The sequence below is a fragment of the Medicago sativa genome, chromosome 7, assembly GCF_051527215.1.
Source record: "Medicago sativa cultivar Bolivia chromosome 7, Bolivia_mono, whole genome shotgun sequence".
NCBI lineage: Eukaryota > Viridiplantae > Streptophyta > Magnoliopsida > Fabales > Fabaceae > Medicago > Medicago sativa.
Genome location: NC_140755.1, coordinates 31,328,177 through 31,353,202, shown reverse-complemented (window position 1 = coordinate 31,353,202; position 25,026 = coordinate 31,328,177). Strand labels below are relative to the sequence as shown.

The 25,026-nt window shown below is 31.7% G+C and overlaps 2 protein-coding genes across 2 annotated transcripts; one reads left to right on the top strand and one right to left on the bottom strand.

Annotated features, from left to right (window-relative positions):
* Nucleotides 1-234: 234 nt before the first annotated feature.
* Nucleotides 235-6,094, bottom strand: LOC146905598 (glycerol-3-phosphate dehydrogenase [NAD(+)]-like). The gene is made up of 12 exons (XM_085723415.1): nt 6,015-6,094; nt 5,082-5,208; nt 3,705-3,781; nt 3,532-3,604; nt 2,900-3,117; nt 2,700-2,807; nt 2,218-2,281; nt 1,920-1,957; nt 1,707-1,827; nt 1,558-1,612; nt 1,142-1,190; nt 235-854 (listed from the first exon to the last, which is right to left on the bottom strand). Exons 1-12 carry the CDS (start codon nt 6,060-6,062, stop codon nt 705-707), a joined length of 1,128 nt encoding a protein of 375 aa, XP_085579541.1. The 5' UTR covers nt 6,063-6,094; the 3' UTR covers nt 235-704.
* Nucleotides 6,065-13,595, top strand: LOC146905597 (uncharacterized). The gene is made up of 3 exons (XM_085728583.1): nt 6,065-6,101; nt 6,857-7,060; nt 13,110-13,595. Exons 1-3 carry the CDS (start codon nt 6,065-6,067, stop codon nt 13,415-13,417), a joined length of 549 nt encoding a protein of 182 aa, XP_085584709.1. The 3' UTR covers nt 13,418-13,595.
* The last annotated feature ends 11,431 nt before the right edge of the window (nt 13,596-25,026 follow it).

The following is a 25,026-nucleotide window of genomic DNA, read 5'->3' as shown; positions in this document are numbered from 1 at the left end:
AAACTCTATTTTTTTGGATGTGTACTTTCAAGCTTTTGAGGGTGAATAAAGTTCCAGCCTTACTCTATCAACAACTTTAGTTGTATCGAGTTTCAGTCACTGCATTACTCTATCGAAAATGGTTATTAAAGTAATTTTTTTGTAACTTGTTTGTGTCAAAGATCATAGTATCCCTGCTAGGATTGTCGATTAACCTTTTTCTGTATTCTCTAATTCAGAAAAAAGATGGATAAATAAGGGAAAGAAGTATAATATTGAACAGTAATGTAAACTAATTTATGAAGGAAGTTTGGTACCATACACAAACTCAAAACAGCTGCTCAACATTTTGGGGATCAAAGCAAACAGCTGTGCTATTTCTAGCGAAGGTGAATTTTTCACGAAGCGTGTTTACAAAGCTGCTGAGCTGACGTCATTAAACCCCGTTTTTTGTGTGTGGAAACAGCCTGCTAGTGGTTCTTGATAGCCAATGACATTCATTCATAATGGCCGCGATGATTTAATTCGCTGTCTGTAGCATTCCAAAACAAATAATGTGTTTAACATATTCTCAAAATGACTGTTTCCTGCATGTTGCAGTGGAAAATGTGTGACTTGGCATGAACTTCAAACAAGAAGAGTTGATTTCCTCTGAGCTTCAATTATATAATGAAGCCGAGTCGCCACGATCTCTGAGGCTTCCACGGATGATCATTAATGTACATCTACGACTTACTTTTATTGTTGAATTCAACTATAGCTGATGGTGGAAGGAGACCTGAACTGATTTCGTACACTGTTGTGAAGAGTGGAAACCTCTCTACCCATCCGCGAGCGGTTAGAACCTCATAAACCTCTTTTGCAGTTAACACACCCTTCACGCAAGAAATTTAGATGAATGAGGACACATTAATCAGTCAAATAAGTGCTGTTTTGTTAATTTCTTTTGCATGAATCATTGTGGTATAATACTTCCTATGTTTTACTTTGAGCATATAATCTGGACTTTGATTAATGCAAATTGAACATATTAATTTGTGATTCCTTATTTGCCACTTTTTGTATTTATCATAATTATTTAGAAGTATACACATTTGAATTTATGTCAGGGCATATCTAATAACTCATTTAATGTTTCATACAGTAGGTTTAATGTATGTACCTGCAATTTCTGGCCTTCAAGCAACTCTGCTTCAAGTTCATCGAAAGACCTACAAAAAAAAGAAACACAGAAATCAAATGGAGTTACATAAATTGTGTCTCCTTTTATCATCCCAATCAATGTTTTAAAACTGTACTTGAAATTGAACCTGTGAAACCTCCGGATCATGGTTGAAGTAGTTAAATTGGTTCAACCACGGTTGAAACAAATGACATATAAATAAAAATGTAAAATAGTATTTAAAAAATACAACCACTAGAAACCGGTTGTACCAACTTCGGTTCAATCGATCCAATCACAGGTCATTTGGTTCAACCTCATCCAATCATGGTCCAATTGTGGTTCACCAGACTGGTTTCGGTCTGGTTTTAAAACGTTCCACCCAAGTAATGTGTACAAGATAGAGAAAAGCAAACCTCTTTCCGCCATTTCTTGCATAAGCTGCAGCAACTTTCGTATTTCTTCCACCCACTGCCACAAATAATATTGTTATAGTCAAACCAAGATAACCAATAAGAAAAAAATGAAGGATTAAAACAACAATTTTGGAAATCATTGTCCTTACTGCATGTTGTGATAAGGTCAGCTACACCACAGCTCTCGAAAAAGGTACTGTTCTTGACCGATGGAAACAACAGCTTTGAAAATGCCATCATCTCTTTCAGACCAATTCTCATTATTGCAGACTAAACATAATAAAGATCCAACAATAAGAAACAAAAATGAAGGGTGAGAAAATAAATGGTATATGGTTGGAAATGATTTTCTATAAACTTACTTTTGTGTTATTTCCCATCTCCAAGCCATCAATCAAACCTGTGTGCGAAAAATATGAGAATAATATAAAACAATATAACACTATGATCGACTCTCCTAAACCGGATCACTTCTAGACTCAAAACTCGTAGTTTGATTTGGACCGACCTGCTTTGATACCAATTGTAACATCTAAGTTAATGTCTTATCAAATTTATTTTCATCTCTAGTATCAGACATCTTCTTAGATGTTACAATTGATTCATAAAGACTACAAAAGAGAGGAGTGGAGAACAAAGTGAAGAAAATGTACTACAAACCTGCAGCTACAGCCACTATATTTTTCAGGGTTCCACACATTTCAACCCCTTCAACATCCTGAACCTATATCAAATAATAAATGCAAAAATCATAAGCATAAAGTGCATCTGAACGTTTTACCAATATATAAGTACACTCAAGGTTTGACACCAAAACCAAAATATCTAATTCATGGTTTTTGATATCGCTGATTACACTAAGCAAAAAACATTCAACTTAATTAATTATTTAAATTTTGTCACGGTTTTGTGATTGTGTCAAAAATCAAAATTATAAAAAACATTCCTAAATGAGTCTTTTGCTAGTAAGTTTGGTCCTCAAATGTGTTTTATGTTAGTTTAGTCATCAAATGTGTCTTCTGTTCGGGGGTATTTTTACTAATAGAAGACATGTTCGGGGGTATTTTTAAAGTTTCGATACATTTAAGGACTATACTGACACCACTTCACACATTCTCAAACCAAAATGATTGACTACTCACAGATGTCACATTGAAGTAAGGAGTGTTGAACAACTGAACCCATCTCTCTGCAGCTTCTTTGTTTTGTCTATATCCAATTGTTGCCTCACTAAATTTCTGCATGGCAATCTGTCAAAAAAAAAAGGTACAATAAATAATCAATGAAATACAAGGTCTAGAAAATTACATTAAAACAAGTGTGTATAGTTTCCTCTAGCTACCTCATTTGCTATATTGGCCCCCATTAAAACAGAACAATTGATTCTCAATTGATTGGAGATTAAAGTAGAGATCATGGATGCACCTTCCTTCTTGACCTCCATCCCTTTTACAAGAGAAATCCCTTCTGAATCTGTCCTTATTTTCCCATCAAGCCTTTTGCATATTCCTTCCATGAATTGATGTGGTGTTACAAATACCAGCATGTTTGCATCCTTAACTATATATTTCACCATTCAATGAAGAACACAAGTTGATAAGAAATGTGGATAACAACAAATTCTTGTTGTGTAGTTTTGTGTCTAGTTCTCTATTTAAAATTTTGATTGTTTGACTTAATGCTCTTAGACCATGATCGTGCACTTCGTTAGTCAAAATAGTTCCTGTCGTTAATATAGTGCCAAACGTCAGAGACTATTTTAGCTAACAGAGTACATAATCAGAGACTATTTAGGAATTTTGCTACATTGAGGGACTATTGTGGTTATTTATTACACATTCAGGGACGAAATTGACTATTTTGCCCAAAAAACGAAAGGTTAAAATTAAGAAAATGAAGCCTACTTGTTTGGCATAAGTTTGTAATTTTAGAATACAAGTAACAGTTTGAAAAACTTAATTGATATACATGTACCTGCATTTTCAAGGTCCGGATCTGCAACTACATTTTGACCTAGCTTGACTCCGGGGAGATACTTAACATTTTCCTGCCATGAAGAACAGTTATTATTAAATAATATTCATGGAAAAAAGAAGAAAGAATATATTGCATATGCAATTGGAATCAAATGTATGACTAGTCCTTACATTGGTTTGTTTGATGACATCTGTGAGCTTATCCCCATTTGGTAAAGTTTCCTCAAATACCCACATCCTCACTTCATCTGTTCATATATCCAAACATATCATTAAAATGGGAAATGAAAATTTAACATTCAAATTGAAATTTTATTTAGTTACTGTTTGAGGGTTAAAAACAAACATGCATATGATTCCATTGGGTAGTGAAATTCACTCCATGCAATTAATCATCTTTGTTTGCGAATGGTCTAGAGCCTCAACATTCAGATATCACATTGGATCTCAACTAATTAGATCTCTAACAGTTCAAGTGGAGTTGGTACCCAAAACAACTATTTTTTCTCATTTACAAGACTCAAAACTTAAACAAACAAAAAAAAGACTCAAAACTTAATCATTGCCCGAAGAAAATCAAACTCCTCGCCACTTGAACCTACATACATTGACTATCAATGTATGTAAGAAGAAATTTCGTAATTTGTGTTTTATAAACTTTAACATTGAATGATATCCATGTTTTTGAAATGTAAGAAGCAATTTGTAATTTGTGTTTTATAAACTTTATTTATGTATAAAATGCTATCTATATAGTTAATATCTCTATTGGTTAATTACCCTATAATCACTTGATTGAAAATCTGCTTTTCATTCTTGCTGACCTAGGTTCGATGCACACCGTGCACATCTCTTCACATATGTCACATATATCATATATTTTTCAAGAATATGAGCAATGCTAAATAGTACAAACATTTTCTAACAAGAATACAAAGTTGTATGAATGTCTATTTGCATTCCTTTTACGGTCTTGTCTAACATGTACAAGTAAAAGGTTCTTGCTTGACCATGCCGGTGTGACTTTTTCGACATTAGATCAAAAAGTCACATCACTTCTCATTTAATTTAATGGTGGAATTTATTGATCAAATGTTCAAAACTAGCTTGTACATGATGCAAGATACTTGTCTCACTTTTGCACCATAGAATTGACATTCTTTTAGAGTCGACACTGCCGCACGGGCATCACTTAAATTGGACGATAGTAGAATTGTAGAAACAAACTAACCATACACAATGAGAATAAAAGTAGTGAGTTAAGAACCAAATACATTTATTAACTACATAGCATTTTCCTAACAAACGCAAACTACTTTTTTTTTCTTCATAATAACACAAAGCTAACAATTAGTAAGCAATACTCATTCACAAAAAAGGTATCTCTATATGCCTTCAGGTTGCTCAACCCTTAAGAAAGACCAATCATAAGATAGCTTCCGATGGAAAAGAAGCCGATTAAAACGTATCTCCCGATAGATTGTTCCATCGAAATATACGTTTTGATAAATTGAAGGGTTTGAGAAAATTATGAGGGAGAAAAAGTACCGTGGAAATTGCTGAGCTTGATGGTGTTGGAGGCAATAAGCTTTGCCGCAACACTACCCCAATTGCCACTACCAACAATGGTGACCTTATTCATGACGATGTTAATCTTCTTGATTTCAAGCTCAAGCTATAAAGAGAAGAACAAGTGAAGCAGTGAGAGAGAAGGAACAATAATGCGGCACAAACGAGAAACAACAGACGGAAAAATATGCCATTTAGTAATTAATAATAATTAACGTAAGGGAATAAATTATATGTTTTTGACAAAGGAATAAATTATATGTTGTGAGTGATTTACCATACAAGTCTATCTACCAAATGCACTTCTGGTACAGCAGCTGCAAATGCACACAACACAGCTCAACCTCGGTGGCAGCCACCCTCTCGAGGTAGAGTAAAATGCAACATGGATGCAGCATTCTCCGAACAGCTCAACAGAACAGGAATTGGTGTTTGTATCCGAGACGAGTTTGGCACCTTTATCTTAGCAAAAATCATTCCAATTTCTCCGAAGCTCTCAGTTGATACGGGTGAAGCTTTGGCACTATATCACGCATTGGAATGGCTAAGCGACATGGCTTTTGATTCCGTTGATTTCTGCTCCGATTCCAAAAGCATCATTGATGCCTTTAATCAAAGCCGGATGGATGTGACTGAGACGGGCCATATTCTTTCGGCTTGTCGACATTTGTTTCAAGCTCATTTTACAAACTCCAAGGTTGAGTTCAACAGGCGACAAGCAAATGAGGTGGCTCACACGTTGGCGGGGGTTGCCACATTATCAGCTAGTCCCAAAGTTTATTATCATATACCTCGATGTATTGAACACATTATTATAAATGAAATGCTATAAGCACCTTTTCTTCAAAAAAAAAAAAAAAAAGTCTATCTACCAAAAAAAATAAGTAAAAAGAAAAAAAAAAAAAAACTTACACGTTTCGTGAGAAACAATCTCCATGGAGTTGAATGCGGTGGTTCCATCCATGTTTGCTGCTGTAGAGCGTGGACAGGATTTACGTGGCTTGTAATAAACCCACCTCGTTTATGGAGTATATTATATTATTTTTTTTCAAAAAAAAAATATATTTTTTTTCGGTTACGGCAGTGGTTAAGGAATATATTTGCACGGTAAGTTTTTTTTTTTTAAGTAGTCTAGTGGCTAGAGCTCACACAATTTAATTGGGGAATAGTAGAGTGTCTGGGGTTCGAATCCCGACCCCTATATATAATATGCAATATCCATATCAACTGAGCTAAATTCACGGGAATTTTTTTGTTTTAAGGAATATTTGCATGTGCAATTAACTCTTCAATAATCTAAAAAAGTATATTTTTAATTATATTTTTAATTTAATATTTTTTTTTTTGACTTTCTAACCGGTGTTTTAAGGATAATTTTTTTTGTCTGAAAAGGTTAAAGAAATTTATTAAATCAAATATAAGCCCCTCTGACACAAAGAAATTTATTAAATCAAATATAAGCCCCATCAGAAAGCTTGAATTATTTTAACACCACCCCCCAAAGATTTAGCCTCTTTGAATCATTAATTCTTTTGGTCAATTTTGACTTATTCAACGCCTATCTGGCAGGCCACGTGTGTAATTAATTAATTAAAAAATATAAAAACCAACAAATCAATTTTTAAATTAAGTAGATTAAAAAAAGAATTAAAAATTCAGAAGTAAAAAAATCCATTCATTTCACTTCCAATGGCTTCTTCCAATCTATGTGTTTGGTTGGTTCAATCTCCGTTCTTTCTTTCTACTAACCACAGCCACCAACACCACCTTCCATTCCAATGGCTTCTTCTTCTTCCTCTTGAACCCATCACCTTCCCAACAAAACCCCCAAGCTAACAACTACCACCATCGTAGACCAAGAAGAATCCAACCACATCGATTCCGAACCTCCACCGTCAAATGCTCTTCCGACACCGTTCCCAACAACGAACCCGAAAACGACACTGACGATGATGACTGTTACACCATATTTCTATTAAAGCGATAAAACACGCGAATATAACAATTATTCAAGAAATAGACGCTACGTCTCAACAAAATCCAACAGAGATGCATATAAAATTCTCAACAGTCGTTGCTGATACAATTCATACATCACCAGAATTTACATGTCATAAAAACAACATCAAATCATAAATGAAATCTCTGAAATCCGACAATGGATAAAACTCCTCGACATAATCAATACATAAATTCAAAGACAACTGACACCTAATCAGAGCCTAAAACTAAGACTCTACAACCGACAAAGTGTAACACCCCGTTTTCCCAACATAAAAATTTCAAAAATAAATCAGAGTTTCTCAACGTAAACGGAATATCACATTTCTTAAAAATCATAAATGGAATAAATTAATATTTATCCTTCAAAATTTAATCAACAATTAATTAATACTTTGCAGCGGAATTATTCATCATCTAAAATTGTCTTTGGCACGAAGGTCTCATCATAAAAGTCTCATAAATAGTCTAAAACATCTTATTAGTTCAAATCTAGTAACTTTAATCATAAATCTCGTAAAACAATATGTAAGGAATAGAAAACAATAGCAAAGTCCCCATCCCGTTACGTATCAGAGCACCTAAGACACACTTGTGAGGAGTCCACTCACGACCACGCTTAATCTTGGTTACCTGCAAGTTACCCATACGAAGAGCAACATTTTCAAGCAGAAGGGGTGAGATTTCTCAAACAATAATATTAAGTATATAAATCATAAATTACATTTAACAACATAAACATCTTATAATTTAACAACTATAATTAAATACATAAACATCATCATTTATCTTAGCAAAATATCATCATATAACAGTCACAGTCATCGTCACATATCATCATACTGAAAGACATCACAAGTAATTCGTTAAAACATCACAACTTAACAACTTGACTTGACAATGCATCTAAACTCGACTATGCAACTCTTAACGTCTTAAACCATCTTGACTCGACTATGCAACTCTTAACGTCTTAAACCATCTTTGATCATCATGAAAATGCAAATGCATGTGGTACCATTTTAGGGCATAAGCCCTCATCGTCGTGGTTGAGCATAAATATACTCATAGGGCATAAGCTCCATCGTCGTGGTTGAGCAAAAGCTCCATCGTCGTGGTTGAGCAAAAACTCCAGGGCATGAGCCCTTATCTATGAATGAGTATGCATGGACTCAACATCTCGCGTCTTAGAAACTTCATGAACATCCTATAACTTCTTGACTTAGACCGACATTTTCATCTTAAATAGGACTCAGCAGTATATGCAGCATATAAATAATTCATCTCATATCAGCATCATAATACAACAGCATCAAATGATAATCAACATCTTAAACATCGCATCAACATAAGCATCATAATTAACACATATAGTGCATAAATAACAAGATCACATCCTTATATAACCCATTTTTAAATCACACATCTTCAAATAACACATCTTTATATAACACATCTCTAAATCACACATCAATCTCACGTCATCAAATAATTCTTCAATGCACATCTAAAACTAGTATGAATAATTTTTGTTATAACAATTATTTCTATAAAAAAACTCACTTTAAAAAAAGGTAGAATATATTAATTTGAGCCAAACTAGTAACAATCCTTTTTCCAATAATGTCATTGATTCAGAGACCCACATAACGATTTAAGTCATTTTCTAATACAAACTAAATCACGGCCACTATGCTAGCATAAACGGATAACAAATCAATCAATTAGAATAAGCAATGATGCATAAAGTTTATTCATTTAGAATTATATATATTCGGTCTGATTCCAATTTAAAAATAGGAAAAATAAAAGCTATATTTGGGACCAGAATTGGTGTCAATGTGCGTGTGTGTATTTGTAACCTTCTATGTTGATTTCCTTAGTTTTAGAATCAATTGGAACAAACTCATACCCTTTACAATACAAAGCTATGATAGTTATAATTATCATTAGAATAATAGTATTAGCAATACACCATGAGTCATCAAGTTCAACAAAAACAGTTACGACACAAAAATCATAGCATACTATATTAAGAACTCTAATTTGTTTACCACCAGGTATATAGTTTCTATGAGAAAATATGAAAACACTGTCCTAAACAAGTCACGGTAGGATTGGATTCATCAATTTACAAGTAGGCATCGATTAAAAAAAATAGAAATATATGTAGGCATTCGATAAACATATATGTATATCAAGCAAAACTATAGATGAAAATATCAACCGAGCATAAATTATATTAATCGATTGATAGATAAAATAAAGCCACTGATATATAATATGAACTTAAATCTCAATAAATCAAACGTATAATCATTGGAGCAAATTAGAACACGGATTCAACATGGATTTATTCAAAGATAGTCGAAAATAACGAAAAACAAAATCTTTCACTACCCATATGATCATACAACCCTTATGGTGAATAGAGACTCCCCCCTTACATCAATTCAACGGTTTTTCATCACCTCATCATCAATTCTCACTCAAACCCTAATTCTCGTAATCTTACAAAACTCATCCTAAAACACGTTAGATGCAATCTAATGATCTACAGACTTAATATTAGTGAAAGATAGTCTCACCCTTACCTTAGATTGTTTTTCTGGAATCAAAAGCAGCGTTCTTCGTTCCTAGGGTTCTCTCTCTCTGAGTTCTCCTCTTTCTTCTCTTCTCTCTTGTTCTCCTTTTTTCCAAAAAACGGTTTAACGTAAAAACTCTTTCTAACCTAAACTTTCTTATTTATAATACTAAATACTCTTCCTAAATCTATTTAGGCCCAATAACTTATTCTTCTTTCTATTCTAACCACCAATTCTACTTACACTAATAATTCTCATATTCTAATAAATAATAGAATAAAGCCACCTAATATAATACCAACACATCGCATATTTAAAATAAATCACATAAATAAACCCTAACTTAATAAAAATAATTAAATAAAAAGGAGGGCGTTACACAAAGGAGATTAGCTTCTGCTATCCAAGCAACGCATCTAGCAACTCACCGAAAGCCAACTAATCATGCACAACGTCTACCCATCCATACAGACAGGTAGGCGGTCAAACCACTGGGGGTAAGCTTCACATTAATCATAATCAATAAATAATAAATTGACATAAATAAATCAATTTAATTCTCAAGTTGTTTGTATGAATAATTAACTTTCATATATACATTCATACCATCAATCCAAGTATCACAAGCAAGCACTCATCAAACACTTATCACCAACAAACATCATCCACATATTACAACAAGATTTCATTTCAATATGCAATGCGCCTATACTCGACACATATATGCATGTGGTACCATAACAACAACCATTAGATGCCAACCGCACATCTATGTAAGAGTACACCTCCTCTTACAACCAACTATCTAAAAGTACACCTCCTTTTACATTTCAACATATGACTCAATATGATTATGATGCATGGACATACAACAACGACCCGATAATGCACAACTTCAACATAATAACTACCAACGCCAATGTAAAAGTACATCTCCAATTACATTGACTATCTCAACAACAATTGCATTATCAAGTATTCATGTCCACACATTCAACAATTCACAATTCAAATAAGAGTCATCATCGTGGATCAACATACATCAACATCAACTACGCACTATATCTCAACAATTCCATATACTTCTCATAAACCAAGTAAGTGGAACAATACAACACTTTTATGATAAACAACATATTCAACCATCAACAATCATCCACATATCCTCAATTAATCATATAAAACCATTCACGAAGGATTTATAAAGTAATCGGCTCAAAGGAACCATTTTCAACTAAGTTCGTCCATCATTATCCCATTTCAAAATAATTGAAGCCATTGAACCAAAACCAAGTAAACAAGATCCAATGCCTCAACTAAGTATACCTCTAGGCTACATATAAGTGCAATAGAGTATACAATTATGTTTCATCGGCTAAACACGACGAATTCATGAGAATCACAAAGTTCGTCTCCCTTTTTCACTTTTCAAGAAAATCTCATTTTCAAAGCAAAACAAGTTAAGACTTGATGAATCCAATCACAACCATTTTTAGAAACCATATAAACATAATACAACCTTAACCCCACTCCATTTCACGGGGAAAACGAGTTTCGGAAAAATCGACATTCTTGGACCATTTTTCAAAAGTTAAGTTCAATTCACAATTTCAAGTCCAATTCGATTCACCTAATGTTCCAGTAGGTTTAAGTGTATAAACAGAGGTTAAACAAGTCAAAAGAATCATTTTAGAAAGCCTAGATTGGTCCCCAAGTGCCCGAAATGAAAAATCAAAAATGGCTGAACTAGGTGCTGCTAGCTTAGGCGAGGGCTTGCTCGCTTAAGCGACCAAGTTCCAGTAAGTTCTGGACTTGCTCGCTTGGAGCTCGCTTGCAGCAAGCTCAAGCGACCTTCGTCAAGAAAGTTCTGGGCACGCTTGCTTAGAGCTCGCTTGCAGCTCGCTCAAGCGAGCCTTCATAGTTCCTGTCAAAATGTTTCGGGTTCCAACCCCTTTTCACCCAAAAATCCCAATTTTGATCATTCCAAACCCCAAAACTTAACCCAAGAGATGTTTATAGGTCATATACAATTCAAAACACTCAAACATGCATAAGTTTTGAGATTACAACTTCAATTCATCAATAATTCACCAATTCACCAAACTCCCACAACTTTCAACAACAACAACAAACTCATCAACAATTCATCATTTCAATGATACCCATTGCATCAATTCAACAACAACATACGTCAAGATAACAACAACAACATTTGAACACAAATTCATCCACAATTCAACAACCCCAACTTCATTCATCATCAATTTCACACAAAAACATATCATGTTCATATATACCCATTTTGACATACAAATTCAACAACAACACAATTATCATTCAATTTATGTACATAATCATATCATCACAATTAAGCACGAATTTCTACAACCAAAATCAAATTAACCACAATAAGCAATTATGCAAAGAATTAGGGTAGAAATTAAACTACAAGATTATGATTAAAGTCTAACCCCCTTACCTTAATTTTACACAATCTCAAACTAGGGCCTCACTTTAGCTCCAATCCTTGAAGCTCTACCTTCCTCTAGCTCTCTCTAGCTTTCCTTCTTCAAACCCTTTTCTTCTCTCTTGCTCTTTCTCTCGCTACCTCTTCTCTCAAAATTGTGAAATGATTATGTAAACCGTATTTTCTCTAAACACTAGAGTTTATATAGGCTCTACATAATTGAGCTCAACTCACAATGCCTTAATGGGCCTAACCCATTCACTAGAATGCTGCTCTTTACCCAAACAGTTCCGCTCATTCCCAAAGTAAAAGTCCAAAATGCCCCTACGCAACTTAAGTTGCGCTACGCAACTTAAGTTGCACTAGTGTATTATGAGCTTATGTTAAGTTGTGGTCAGAATACACTAGCGCAACTTAACATGAGCTCAGAATACACTAGCGCAACTTAACTTGAGCTCAGAATACACTAGCGCAACTTAACATGCGCTAGTGTATTTCTGTTTTTTCCTCATAATACACTAGCGCAACTTAAGTTGCGTAGGGGCATTTTGGAATTTTACTTTGGGAATGAGCAGAACTGTTTGGGTAAAGAGCAGCATTCCATTCACTAAACCAATTCAAAATGTTTCTATCCACTTAACGGTAAAATGTAATAATAACGATCACTTACCGGTTTAAAATAAATTACTACACCTTCCAGTAACTTGGTAAAATAACAACTCTCACTAAGCACTAAAAATAATCCTCATCAAGATTACTAAATTACCCATACTCACAAAATGACCAAAATACCCCTGAGTCCAAATGACTAAAATACCATTCTAACACCGAATTCTACAATTCCCGACCAAAAATACACACAGAGGCAATTAATCACATATGAGCACGTATAAACATATAAATAAACAATTAAAAATAAATCTAGCGAAAAATCGGGCTGTTACAATGACGAAGACGACGAGGACGGGGAGAATTCAGATGAAGAGCCTATTGTGGACCGAAAGGGAAAAGGGATTATGCGCGATGACAAGGGAAAAGGGAAAATGATTGAAGAAGAAGATGAAGATGACGATGACAGTGACGATAGAGATGACAGTGATGATGATTCTGACGGCAATGTTTCTGGTAGTGACGTTGATATTATTGATGATCCGCTTGCGGAGGTTAATTTGGATAACATTCTTCTGTCTATGACTCAGCGACGAACTGCTCAGTCTGGAGTCCACATTTCTGGTGACCATAATTTTTTTTTGTTTGAATGAAAGAAGGAATAATTCCTACGTTGAGGAAGGTTTTGGGGAAATTGGTTGTGTTGGTGTTTTTGATGGCGGAGAGGTTGGTGGATAGTAATACTGAGACAATGAGAGTTTGCTTGTTAGGATATAATAGTGGTTCTACTATTTTGATTTGGGTTGTTAATTTTTTGGATTTTGAATTGAATGAGTTGGTAATTTTTGTTTGTTTGTGTTGGATTGGAAGAGATGAAGATAGACATGGACATGAAGAAGTGTTTTGGGTTTTATTTTTATTTATTTTTCTGATTTTTTAATTCTTTTTTTCATTTATTTAATTTAAAAATTGATTTTTTGGTTTTTAAATTTTTTTTAATTAATTAATTACACACGTGGCCTGTCCGTAAGCGTTGAATAAGTCAAAATTGATCAAAAGGACCAAAGATGCAAAGGGGCTAAATCTTAGGGGGCCAAAATTGTAGTTTTTGTACTTAGAGGGACAAAATTGCAAGTTTTTGAAAGTTAGGGGTGGAAAAGTGCACTTTAGCCTAATATTATTGAACATCTGCCTCTCCTCCACCATGTGTTCCGGGGATAATAATTAGCATTTTTCAATTTTTTAATGGAATTGTAATTTTTTTAGGGTGAAATTGTAATTTACTTATTATTAGTAATGGCAACTTTCTGATTCTTTTCCTATTCTTTTTTATAATTGATTATTTTTTCTAATTGTATCCGTGTATAAGACTGCTATAATATAAAAATATAAAATCGCTTAAATTTTAGTAAATGTGTTTTTTGAAGGGTTTATGGTGTGTTTTTTTTCAAAGTAGGAAATTAAATTCTTTGGAATGATATACTCATAAATAATATTTTAATGAGTAACATTTCTACTTATATGTTTGGTAAAAATTTAAATTTTCTAAAAATGTTTTAGATGTTATGTAATTAAAAAAATAAAAATGGAAGTAAATGTGATTGGTGGTGGGAAGTTATAGCAAGTTGAGTTCTATTCTAATGAGAATTGTTAGATTCCCATTACAATTGAAGAAATCATGTGTAAATAACATTCATGGAGACAAATTTCAAAACTTGAAACAAAGATGAGAATCTCACATTTCCAATCTCACATTTCCGTAGCAAGTTGGGACATTTCCAATCTCTTGTCTTGATTAGGTTGGGGCATTCATTCTTTAGATGACCGACTTTACCACATACATAGAAACTTGGACCTTTCTCCTTTTTACTGACCTATCCTTTTATTTGAGTCTTCCTAGAGTTCACCATATTGTTGTCACTACGTCTTAACTTATTCTTTTGAATGTAATGATTAAATCGTCTTAAAAAGAGCCCCATTTATTCTTCACTAGGGGATTCTTCTCCGGAATTACTATCCTCATTGTCTGAAAGATTTTCCTTGGACGAGGAGACTTTCATCGCAATGGATTTCTTTTCCCTCTTCTTGAGATCTTCCTCACTAGCTTTCAGCTGTAGGATCTCGTGTTTATGCTCATTGAGTTTGCCAAAGAGTGGTCATTCCAATAGTGTTAAGGTTTTGAGATTCCTTTATTGCGGTGACCTTGGGCTGCCAATCTCTAGTCATGCATCTCAACACCTTGTTAGTAAAATCTTGGATTGAGATGTCTTTTCCTAACTTTTGCAATTTATGACTTATCCGATTCTTTCACAACAATGAAAACAATTCTAAGACAATGAGTAATAATTAAGATTCAAAGTTGAATTGAGAGGTTCATATATCAAATCTTATTATGCATATCAAATATCAATAATCAAGCCTACAAATTTCAAAACTAGACAAACTCAAACTAAACCTAAGTGAAATAAACCACACTAACGTTAAGGAACACAAGGTATATGGTTTAATAAATAAACAACACTAGCATTAAGGAACACAAGGTATATGACTTAATAGTTGGAAACTTAATTGAAGCTAGATTGTGATAAAATTGAATTTGAAAAGAATGTTGATTCAAGTAATTAAGATTAGGTTAAGTGTAATAAAAGTAATCACAATCAAATCAACTGGTTTCAAACACAAAATTCATATACAATTAGCAATGCAAAAATCTAAAAAGATAGGGAAGAGAATAAAACCGGTATTTATAGTGATTCCCCCTTTTGTCATCGCTTCGGGGTACCTCCACTCTTCTTGATAGAAAACACATCTATCAAGGACTTCCACTATATTGAAAAATTGCATACAAATTATTATGATTACAGAAGACTCCCTCGATAACCCTAATCTTTAATCCTACGCAACCAAAACACCACCTATCTTCAAGTTGGAAATTCTCCAAGTCTTTGAAACTCAAGCTCCCATGCAATCGTTGGAACTTCTTCACCTTGAATTCTTATTTGCTATGTTTGAAGCTTGGATCCCCTTGAACTTGAGAAGTTAGAAAGACCCCGACAATTTCCCTTGGTGGTGGAAACAAATTCCTCTTTTTCTTTAGACCATTGATTCTCAATCAAGTTCCTTGAAAGAAACCAATGTACAATTCCAATAGCACTCTAGCAATCCATGACTCAAAATTCACAAAGAATCTTAGAAAAAGTGTTTAATCTAAAGAACAAGTGGAGATAGAGATTTTGGAGACTCTAGAATGTTATTTGCAATTGATTCAATGAGTTGAAAGGTGTATGAGTATAGATATATATATATAGGCAGGAGTGATAAGTGCAATATTTTTGTTAAAAACAACAACATGATTCGAATCAGAGTAAGTATGATTTGATTCAAACATGTGTAAATGGATAAATTTGGAGCTATGAAGGTTGATACCAATTAAAGAACAATGATACGATTCAACAAGGCAAAACACAAGACCAGAGAACAAAATTGATACGATTCAACAACTTGTGATTCGATTTAGGCATGATATGAATCAAAAAGTCATGAATCGATTCAAATTGACATGATTATTAGAAGCCAATACCAGAGAAGAAAAATGATACGATTCAAGGCAAGACGATTTGATTCAAAGGGATGGAAATTTTTTTTGCTATAAAATGAAACTTGACACACAAGACTCTTTGAAGAACCCTAGGAGCATGGATTGCTAGGTGCTATAACATATGCTAAACATTATAAAAGGAACAATAAACATCTTCAAATTATCTAGCATCCTAATCAAACATCATCAAAACAAAAACAGGGAACTTCATTTGTCATCCTTAAACCCTTACCTCTCAATTTTTTTATTTTTTTATAAAAAACATTGCCTTCAAATGAAATACTTCTAAAAAAAATATATCATAAGTTGAGATGGTTTGTGTGTTGAATCAAATTGCATGATTAATGGTAATTTTTTTTAAAAAAATTCTTTAAGTTGGAATCAAGAATGAATGCCTCGAATGATAGCACAAATTTGAATTTGGTGTTTTAGGAAATTCTTATGGGGTGTATTGGATTAGAATTTTAAAGGACAATTTTTAGGATTTTAAAAGACTTTGTAGGATTTTAATGACTTTCATAATTTTAAAAGTCTACCAGGATTTATAATTTGGATTTCAATGAATTTACATCAAAAGATTTTAAAGGATTTCAAATGATTTTATGGATTTATAAGATTTCAAAAGATTTTATGAATTTTAAGTACTCATTGAAAAGAAATGATTACAACACACTCTCTATCATAATATTCTCAATACAAACTCTTTTTTTTTATGAGAGAGGGGAAGACAGGGGAGAAAGAGAGAGAGAGGAAGAGATGAGAGAGAGAAGGGAGAAGGGAGAGGGGAGAGAGAGAGAGAGAGAGAGAGAGAGAGGGGAGAGAGTAATTTTTTTTTAAAAAACTATCCTAAGAAATCTCATGTTTTTATGAAAGACTTTTTCATGTTAAAATTTCTCTAGAACACAAAATCCATCAAAATCCAATTTATTAAACAATCCTTTAAAATTTGAATGATTTTGAATACCACGGGATTTTTTTTAAGTGATTGAAAGTCTTGATTGAATACCTCAAGACTTTTTTAAAATGACAAAGAGTCTTGATTGAATACCACAATACTTTTTTTAAGTTACAAAGAGTCTTGATTGAATACCACATAACTTTTTCATGATTAAAAAGTCCTTTAAAATCATAATCCAATACATCCCTTTTATTTTCACTTATTCACTAAAGCATGCTAATTAATTACGGAGTCACACTATGGCCTAGCTAGTAAGTTGTGTGCACCCTCACTTGTATCATATAATGAGTGTTGACAATTCTATTATACACTTTTGGTTTGCATGAATCCTACCGTTTTGAAAGTTGTATATAACCATGAAAATGATGAAAACCATTTTTCTCAATTGATTGGAACCTACATGAAATAACGTTGAGATCATAGTCCATTTAACACATATGATTATATTTAACATGTTTATTAGTTTTTTATATGAGAATTGGCCTTGCTTTATAATTATCCCATCTTTATATAATACAAAAGCATACATCTATAAGCAATAGTACACGTGGCGTCTTCATATTCTCCATCTCATTTAATGTTTTTTCATCAACCAATCAAAATGGAACTTTAGTCATTCATTTTCTATTAGCCAATCAAAATGAATCATATGACTCATTTATTTTTCATCAACCAATCAAAGTTGATTATGGCATATTCTTTGCTATATATAGACAATTATTTTTCATTATTTTCATCTACCTCTTTCTTCCATAAAAAAATCATTGCTTTCAACCCCATTCTCTTTTATTTTATTTATTTATTTATTTCTTATTTTTTTTATTGTTTTATTGTTTAATTTATTTAACATTTCTTATTCTTATGTTACTTTATATTGTGATTTATTATGTTGTTGTTTTCTTATTCATATTCTCTCTTTTCAATTTTTTTTTTTTTGTGTTTATAAGTTTTTTGTTTTTGACCGGATCTTTAGTTTGGACATGGAAGTCAATCAAGAGAAAAGAAGAAATGCATGACATATCAATCAAAAAATATATCGAGGATTTCTATAACCCTCTTGGTTTTATTTTAATCTCTCGATACTCGCAACCTTTACTATATATTTATTTTTCTTTGTTTAACTTTTCTTATATTTCTTATGTTTTTAATTTGCTCTTTTATATTTTACTTTGGTGATTATATTTGATTTTTCTCTATTTTTCCTACTTTATACTTGAGATGGAAACCAGATAGACAAGAAAAAATGCATCTCATTTTTACAAAACAGGTTGAATTGATAACTTTGGAGTGACATCTTCCAAATGATCTTTTTTTGAGAGGAAAATGATACTTTTCTATATATGTCAAAAAAGAAAATCGTTTTTATGGCATCTTTAGTTTATTTTTTTCGGTAAAAAGCTCATTTTTCTTTAACTAAAAAGGAGCAAGGTGCTATCCTAAAATTTTAAGTGCATTTTAAAAAATAATAAACTCAGTAATCATTTATGTTTTATTTCTTTATCCAAATCTCTATCTCTATTATAAACATTTACCTTATTTTTTTGTGATAGTCTCTATTATAAACATTTACCTTATTTTTTTGTGATAGTACACGTGTCATCTTAGAATTCTAAGGTGCATTTAATGTTGTTCTGATTTAGTGCATTTCATATTTTTTTATTCAATTTTATTCAAATTATTTTTGCTATTTAATGTCATACTAATTTCATTATTAAATTAAGGGCATAATTGATGCAATTTACTTGCTTCTTTTTTCTATAAATATTGTTGGTGAGTCTCAACATTTTCACGTCATTCGGAATTCAATTTTGAAATTCTTCTCGAAATCTCTCTTTCATTTTATTGAAATACTTTTCTTCAAAGCATATTTTTTTCCATCACTCTAACTTCAAAAATTGATTCAATTTATGATATCAATCCACTAAATGTTGTGGATATCCATGTATTTTGTCCAAATACACATATTCGCCCTATGATAATTTCAAGTTCTAACGGTTTATGGCATGGACATCATAGATCTACCCATGCAACTTTTTGAATGTTTATGTGCCAAGAGAAAATTAGATAATGTAATTTTTTTTTTATTGTAGAGAATGTCCATTTGTTGGGTTCTTTTTCATCTATAATATATCTTATGTTCGGTTTCATATTTTATTGAAATTTTGCCTTTAGATTGTTGGTTAGTCCTATTTGAATATTTTTGTAAGATTTACTTAGTGTTTGTGTCTGCCTCCCATTTGTACTTATTCCATGAAAGATTTTGATTTTTTTTTTGTGGATATCAATTATTTTTCTATCTATGACTATTGTTTAGTTTATTCATGTTTTGATGTGTATATACGTTTGTAATCTTTATTTTTTTGATGTGTATATACGTTTGTAATCTTTATGTAAATAGAAAAAAAATTTGACATAATACGAAAATGATTATTTCTTTTTCAATAAAATTTAATATCCTACGAAAATTAAAAAATATACTTTTTCAAATATTAGTTTTAATTTTCGGAAAAATATATCAGAGTAGGAAATTTTCTAATCAAACTTATTAGGCCATATTTTGATTTGTATCAAAGACAAATATTCCAATCAAACTTAGGCCATATTTTGATTTGTATCAAATTGATTTTAATTTTCATTAGACAGCCATTAAATGAATAATGAATTGCAACATTCATACATATTAGTCAAAGCAAGACGTTTATATATATAAGGATTTTTTTTTTTGGGTGTTGGTATTTGGAATAACTTATTGGTGCATAAAAGGTACTAATTAATTTCATATTATTTAATGCTTAAATTGGTCAAAAAAACATAGTTAATGCTTTAAAAAAGTTCGTATAATTCATCGGAAGAAAAAGCAAAACAATTATGATAAGAATGAATTTATTTACCAAGGAGGTGACGAGAATTAACTTTTTTTAAGGATATAAAAAACTTATTTAGTGCTTTAAAAAAGTTCGTATAATTCATCGGAAGAAAAGGCAAAACAATTGTGATAAGGATGAATTTATTTACCAAGGAGGTGACAAGAATTAACATTTTTTAAGGATATAAGAATGAACTTAATTACTCATCCATATTTATTTATATCTTTTTGATTGATCAATATACATAAATTTTCAAACATTGAGTTTGATTTTAGTAATTTAATATTATCAGTTTGATTTAATAATTTGTTACTTGATCGTGATGGTTAGTTAAAATTAAAAAAAGAACTTATATAAATGTCTTATAGCATGTATTTCAAAAAAATTTCTTTAATAATCATCCTCATCTCTCTGATAGTTCATTCTGCTAGAGATTACATAGTATTCTTTCTACTTATATTTCACATACCACATAATACAATCTTGATAGACCAGCTACACATCAACATACATCACACTTTGTGGTGGCAAAAGGGATGAGAAGAGTGCTCTATGAACCTCTTAACTGGTCACTTCTTAGAACTAGAGAAATATCATCAAGAATTTTTATAAGAAAGATCATCAAAAGTACATGCGGCATCTTCACATTTCTCATCTCATTTAATGTTTTTTATCAGCCAATAAAAGTTGATCATTATTTTCATTAGGGTCATGCCTTTTCATTATGTTTCATTGTTCCCCCATAAAAAAAAAAAATCAAAAGAGGAGACAGCATAATCTTTTACATTAATTTTAATGATTGTCTTTGTCTCAATTATCTTTATTGTCATCTTAAATTTCATTTGAAAATATTATAGCATTTAACCAAATTAACTTTACCCACAACAATATTAGGATAATGAACATGGAATAAAATTAATTTACGATGACAAATTTATATGTATGCAACACGGTTTCAAATCTAATTCAAATATATACATATATTGATTATTATTTATACGTTATTAACACAGTTCAAATATAATTTGATTTTTCAAATCTCCATTTATTATTATTGATTATTATTTATTTGCTTTCATAAGAATTTCAAATCTCCCTCATCCATTTTCTCCATTTTTTTTTCTTTTGGTAGACATAAGAATTTCAATTCACATGGTTTATCCATCATCAAAATGTTAAAAGAAAATAATTAATGAAAACAATATAATGTAATCAACATTTGCATGAATCATGTGATATTGATTTCTTATACTAAAAAATGTTTATTACTTCGGTCAATCTAATTGTAGCATACGTCGCCTTTTAATTTGTAAACTAATAAGATCATAACACATATCAATTGATATTTTTAAGTCATCTTGATTCTAACATTGTCATTTTATCTTTTTTATATTTTGTATTAGTATTAGGGTTTCAAACATAATTTGTTAGTTTTTCCCTCTTTACACTAGGACCCTATCCTCTAGAAACTAGAGGGTTGGCACAAAAAAAATTCACAAAAGGTTAAGAACAACCACACAAATGTATTTGATACAACATCTTCACTTAAAATGTCTAATAAGTAATAAGCATGAATTTTGTTAACTCGTCATAACACATCTATAGTTTGTCATTGTCAGATCCGACTAAAGAACAAATGTGAAATAATTTGAATGATAGAGGTTGAATAAAAAATAACATCTAAGACAAATGACATCCAAATGAAAAAAAATATTTACATAATGTTGGGACTTCCCGAGGGTTAAAATGGGTTGGATAATCACGTTATGTTAAAAGCAGCCACACAAATAAGTTTGACGTCACATTTTCATCCAGATCTTAAAGAAATTAGGTATATGATCTAATATGGAACTCTAACTCACACACGACATGTTAACATATTTCTCTTAAGTGTGAGACTCTCTACATATGTGATTTGATAATATAGCCAAATTACCAAATTAGAGCTGAGAAGGCATAACATGGTAAAAAGGTGGGATAATGGTGATTTAATAGAGGGAGGTTTTTGTTCATTTCTTTCAAGAGAAAGAACATAAATTCGATAAGGAAAGAAGGTAAAAATTGAATTTTAACATGAGAGGAATGATAAGGAAAAAAAACGGAGTGTGTGCAATTTGTCTATGAGATTATAAGGAATATAGTGAATTGTTAATAATCTTTCCAATTTGTTGAAGGAGTTGCGGATTTTTGTGTAAATATTTGTTTAATATGCATGTATTTTATCAACTCAACATAATACATATGTAGTTTTCCATTGTCTAATACCACCAAAGGTCAAAACTGTAGGAAATTTGAAACAATAGAGGTTGAATAAAAAACATAGCATCAATGTGAATGACATCCAATAGCTAAAATTTAAGATAAAAAAAATTAACAAACGACATCCAAAAACTAACAAAACAATACGAGAAATGTTAGGAACACACATTTTAACACATACTCTCTTTGATTGGTTAAAATTCACATCGGACCCACAAAATTTATATGGGACCCACATGATTTGGTGGGATTCATGTGAATTTTGTCAAATCAAAGAGAGTGTGTTGAAAAATGTATGTTAAAATGTGTTTCTAGCAATCCTCAAACAGTTTATCACAACGTTGTAATAATATTGTGACTTTCAGATGAGTCTACACTAAATTAGAGCATCATATTATGTCAATAGCAACTATACAGGTGAAAATGACATCATTTCTTCACACAAAATCTTAAGACATTAGGTATATGATCCATCTCACTTTTATGTTGTTTAAAATCTATTTTTCCATCCAATGTAGAATGTTAACTCACACTTGACACATTAACATCTCTTAATCAAGTGTGTGACTATTCACATCAGTAATCATGTGACATAGTCAAATAATGTCAGACATAGTAACGACATGTTCAAAAGGTGGGTTGAAAGTAGTTTCAAGAGGGAAATTTATGTACCTTTGTTTCATAAGAAGAGAGAAAGGAAATTAGAAAGAAAAAAGAAATATGAAAAATGAATTTGAATATGAAAGAAACGATAAGGAAAAAAAACATGCAGTGTATGTTTTTTTTTATGCGAGTATACATAATAGATTCAGTTGCCGCTAATTTCATGGGTTTGTTGAAGGATATGAAGATTTTTGGTATTTTTACAACAAAAATAGACTTAATCAAAAAAGCGTCAAATCATTTTAAAATATGTAACAAACATGTAATTTGTCAACTCGACGTGTATTTTTTCTATCACATTCTATCAAAGTCCAAATGTGAAAGAGTTTAAAATAAGAGAGGTTGAATAAAAAAACATGAAAGCGAATGATATCAAAAATTAAATTTTAAGATAAAAAAAATAAACAAATAACATCCTAACAATAACAAAGTAGTTTATCGTAATTTACTAAAAAAAAAAAGTTCATCATAATGTTGTGATTATGGGGGAACCTACACTTAGTTTGATCGTCATATTAGGCTAAGAGCAATCATAAAGGTGAGATTGACACAACATCTTCTCTTATACTCACATTGTGTTTTTACTCTTTTTTTTCTCTCTCTATTATTTTGGTTTTAATGTCAATGTCTATATTTCTTTGTATTTTTTGTTGTAACGTAAGTTGTCCCAAAAAATGGTTGTTCAAATATCTTTCCTCTATAAAAAGTTGAGCAAATGACATCCAAAAACTAACAAAATAATTTATCATAATGTTCGGAGTTCCGAGGAAGCTTACAATGACTTGGATCATCATATTTGACTAAAAAAAACTTCATAAATGAGATTTACACCACATTCTCATCAAATACTTTAAGACAATAGGTATATTAGTCATCTCACTTATATGTTGCTCAATATATACTCTTGCATCCAAAGTAGAAATTTAATTCATACATGACACATTAGCCTCTCTCCTCTAAGTGTGAGACTCTCTGTATCTATGATATAGTGAGATAGCCAAAAAAGATCAGAGATACTACATGGTAAAATATGCAGGTTGGTGGTTGTTTAACAGGGAGATGTCTTTGTTCCTTTCTTTCATTAGAATATAGAAAGTAAAATAGAAAAAGAAAAAAGCTGAAAAAATGAATTTGAACATGAGAGAATGATAAGAGGAAAAAATGTGTTTTATCCGTGAGAGTATATCAAATAGATTGAGTTGTTGGAAATTTTATGAATTTGTTGAAAGAGTTAGAAATTAACGGATAATTATGTTACCAAAAAAACAGGCTAAATCAAAAATATCACATCAATTTAAAATGTATAACATGTATATATTTTTTCAACTCAGCATAACATGTGTGTATTTTTCCATTGTCAAATCCCACCAAAGACTAAAAGCGAAAGAATTTGAAATAATAGAGGTTGAATAAAAAAAAAAGAAAGTGAATGACAATTAATAACTAAAATTTAAGATAAAAAATTAAATAAATGACACCCAAAAACTAACAAAACGAATCATTATAATGTTGCAACTTCCGTGAGAACCTACATTGGGTTGTATCATCATATTATGCTAAGAGCAACCACAAAAGTGAGATTGACATCACATCTTTACTCAAAGTCCTTAGGCATCAAGTATATGGATAATCTCCTTTATATGTTCCTCAACAACTACCCTTGCATCTAATGTCGAATTTTAACTCATACTTGACACATTAACATCTCTCTATTAAATATAAGATTCTCTGTGACCGTGATTCACCGCCAAGAACCACTCCCTCTCCCCCACAATTATGAATCGGGATACGATATCACTGTTGGGTCTTCCAGGGGAGTCAACACTAATGTGAATCAACACATTGCATAAAGAGCAACCACAAAAGTGGTAATGATACCACACCTTAATCCAAAATCTGAATTAGGTTTTTTCACTT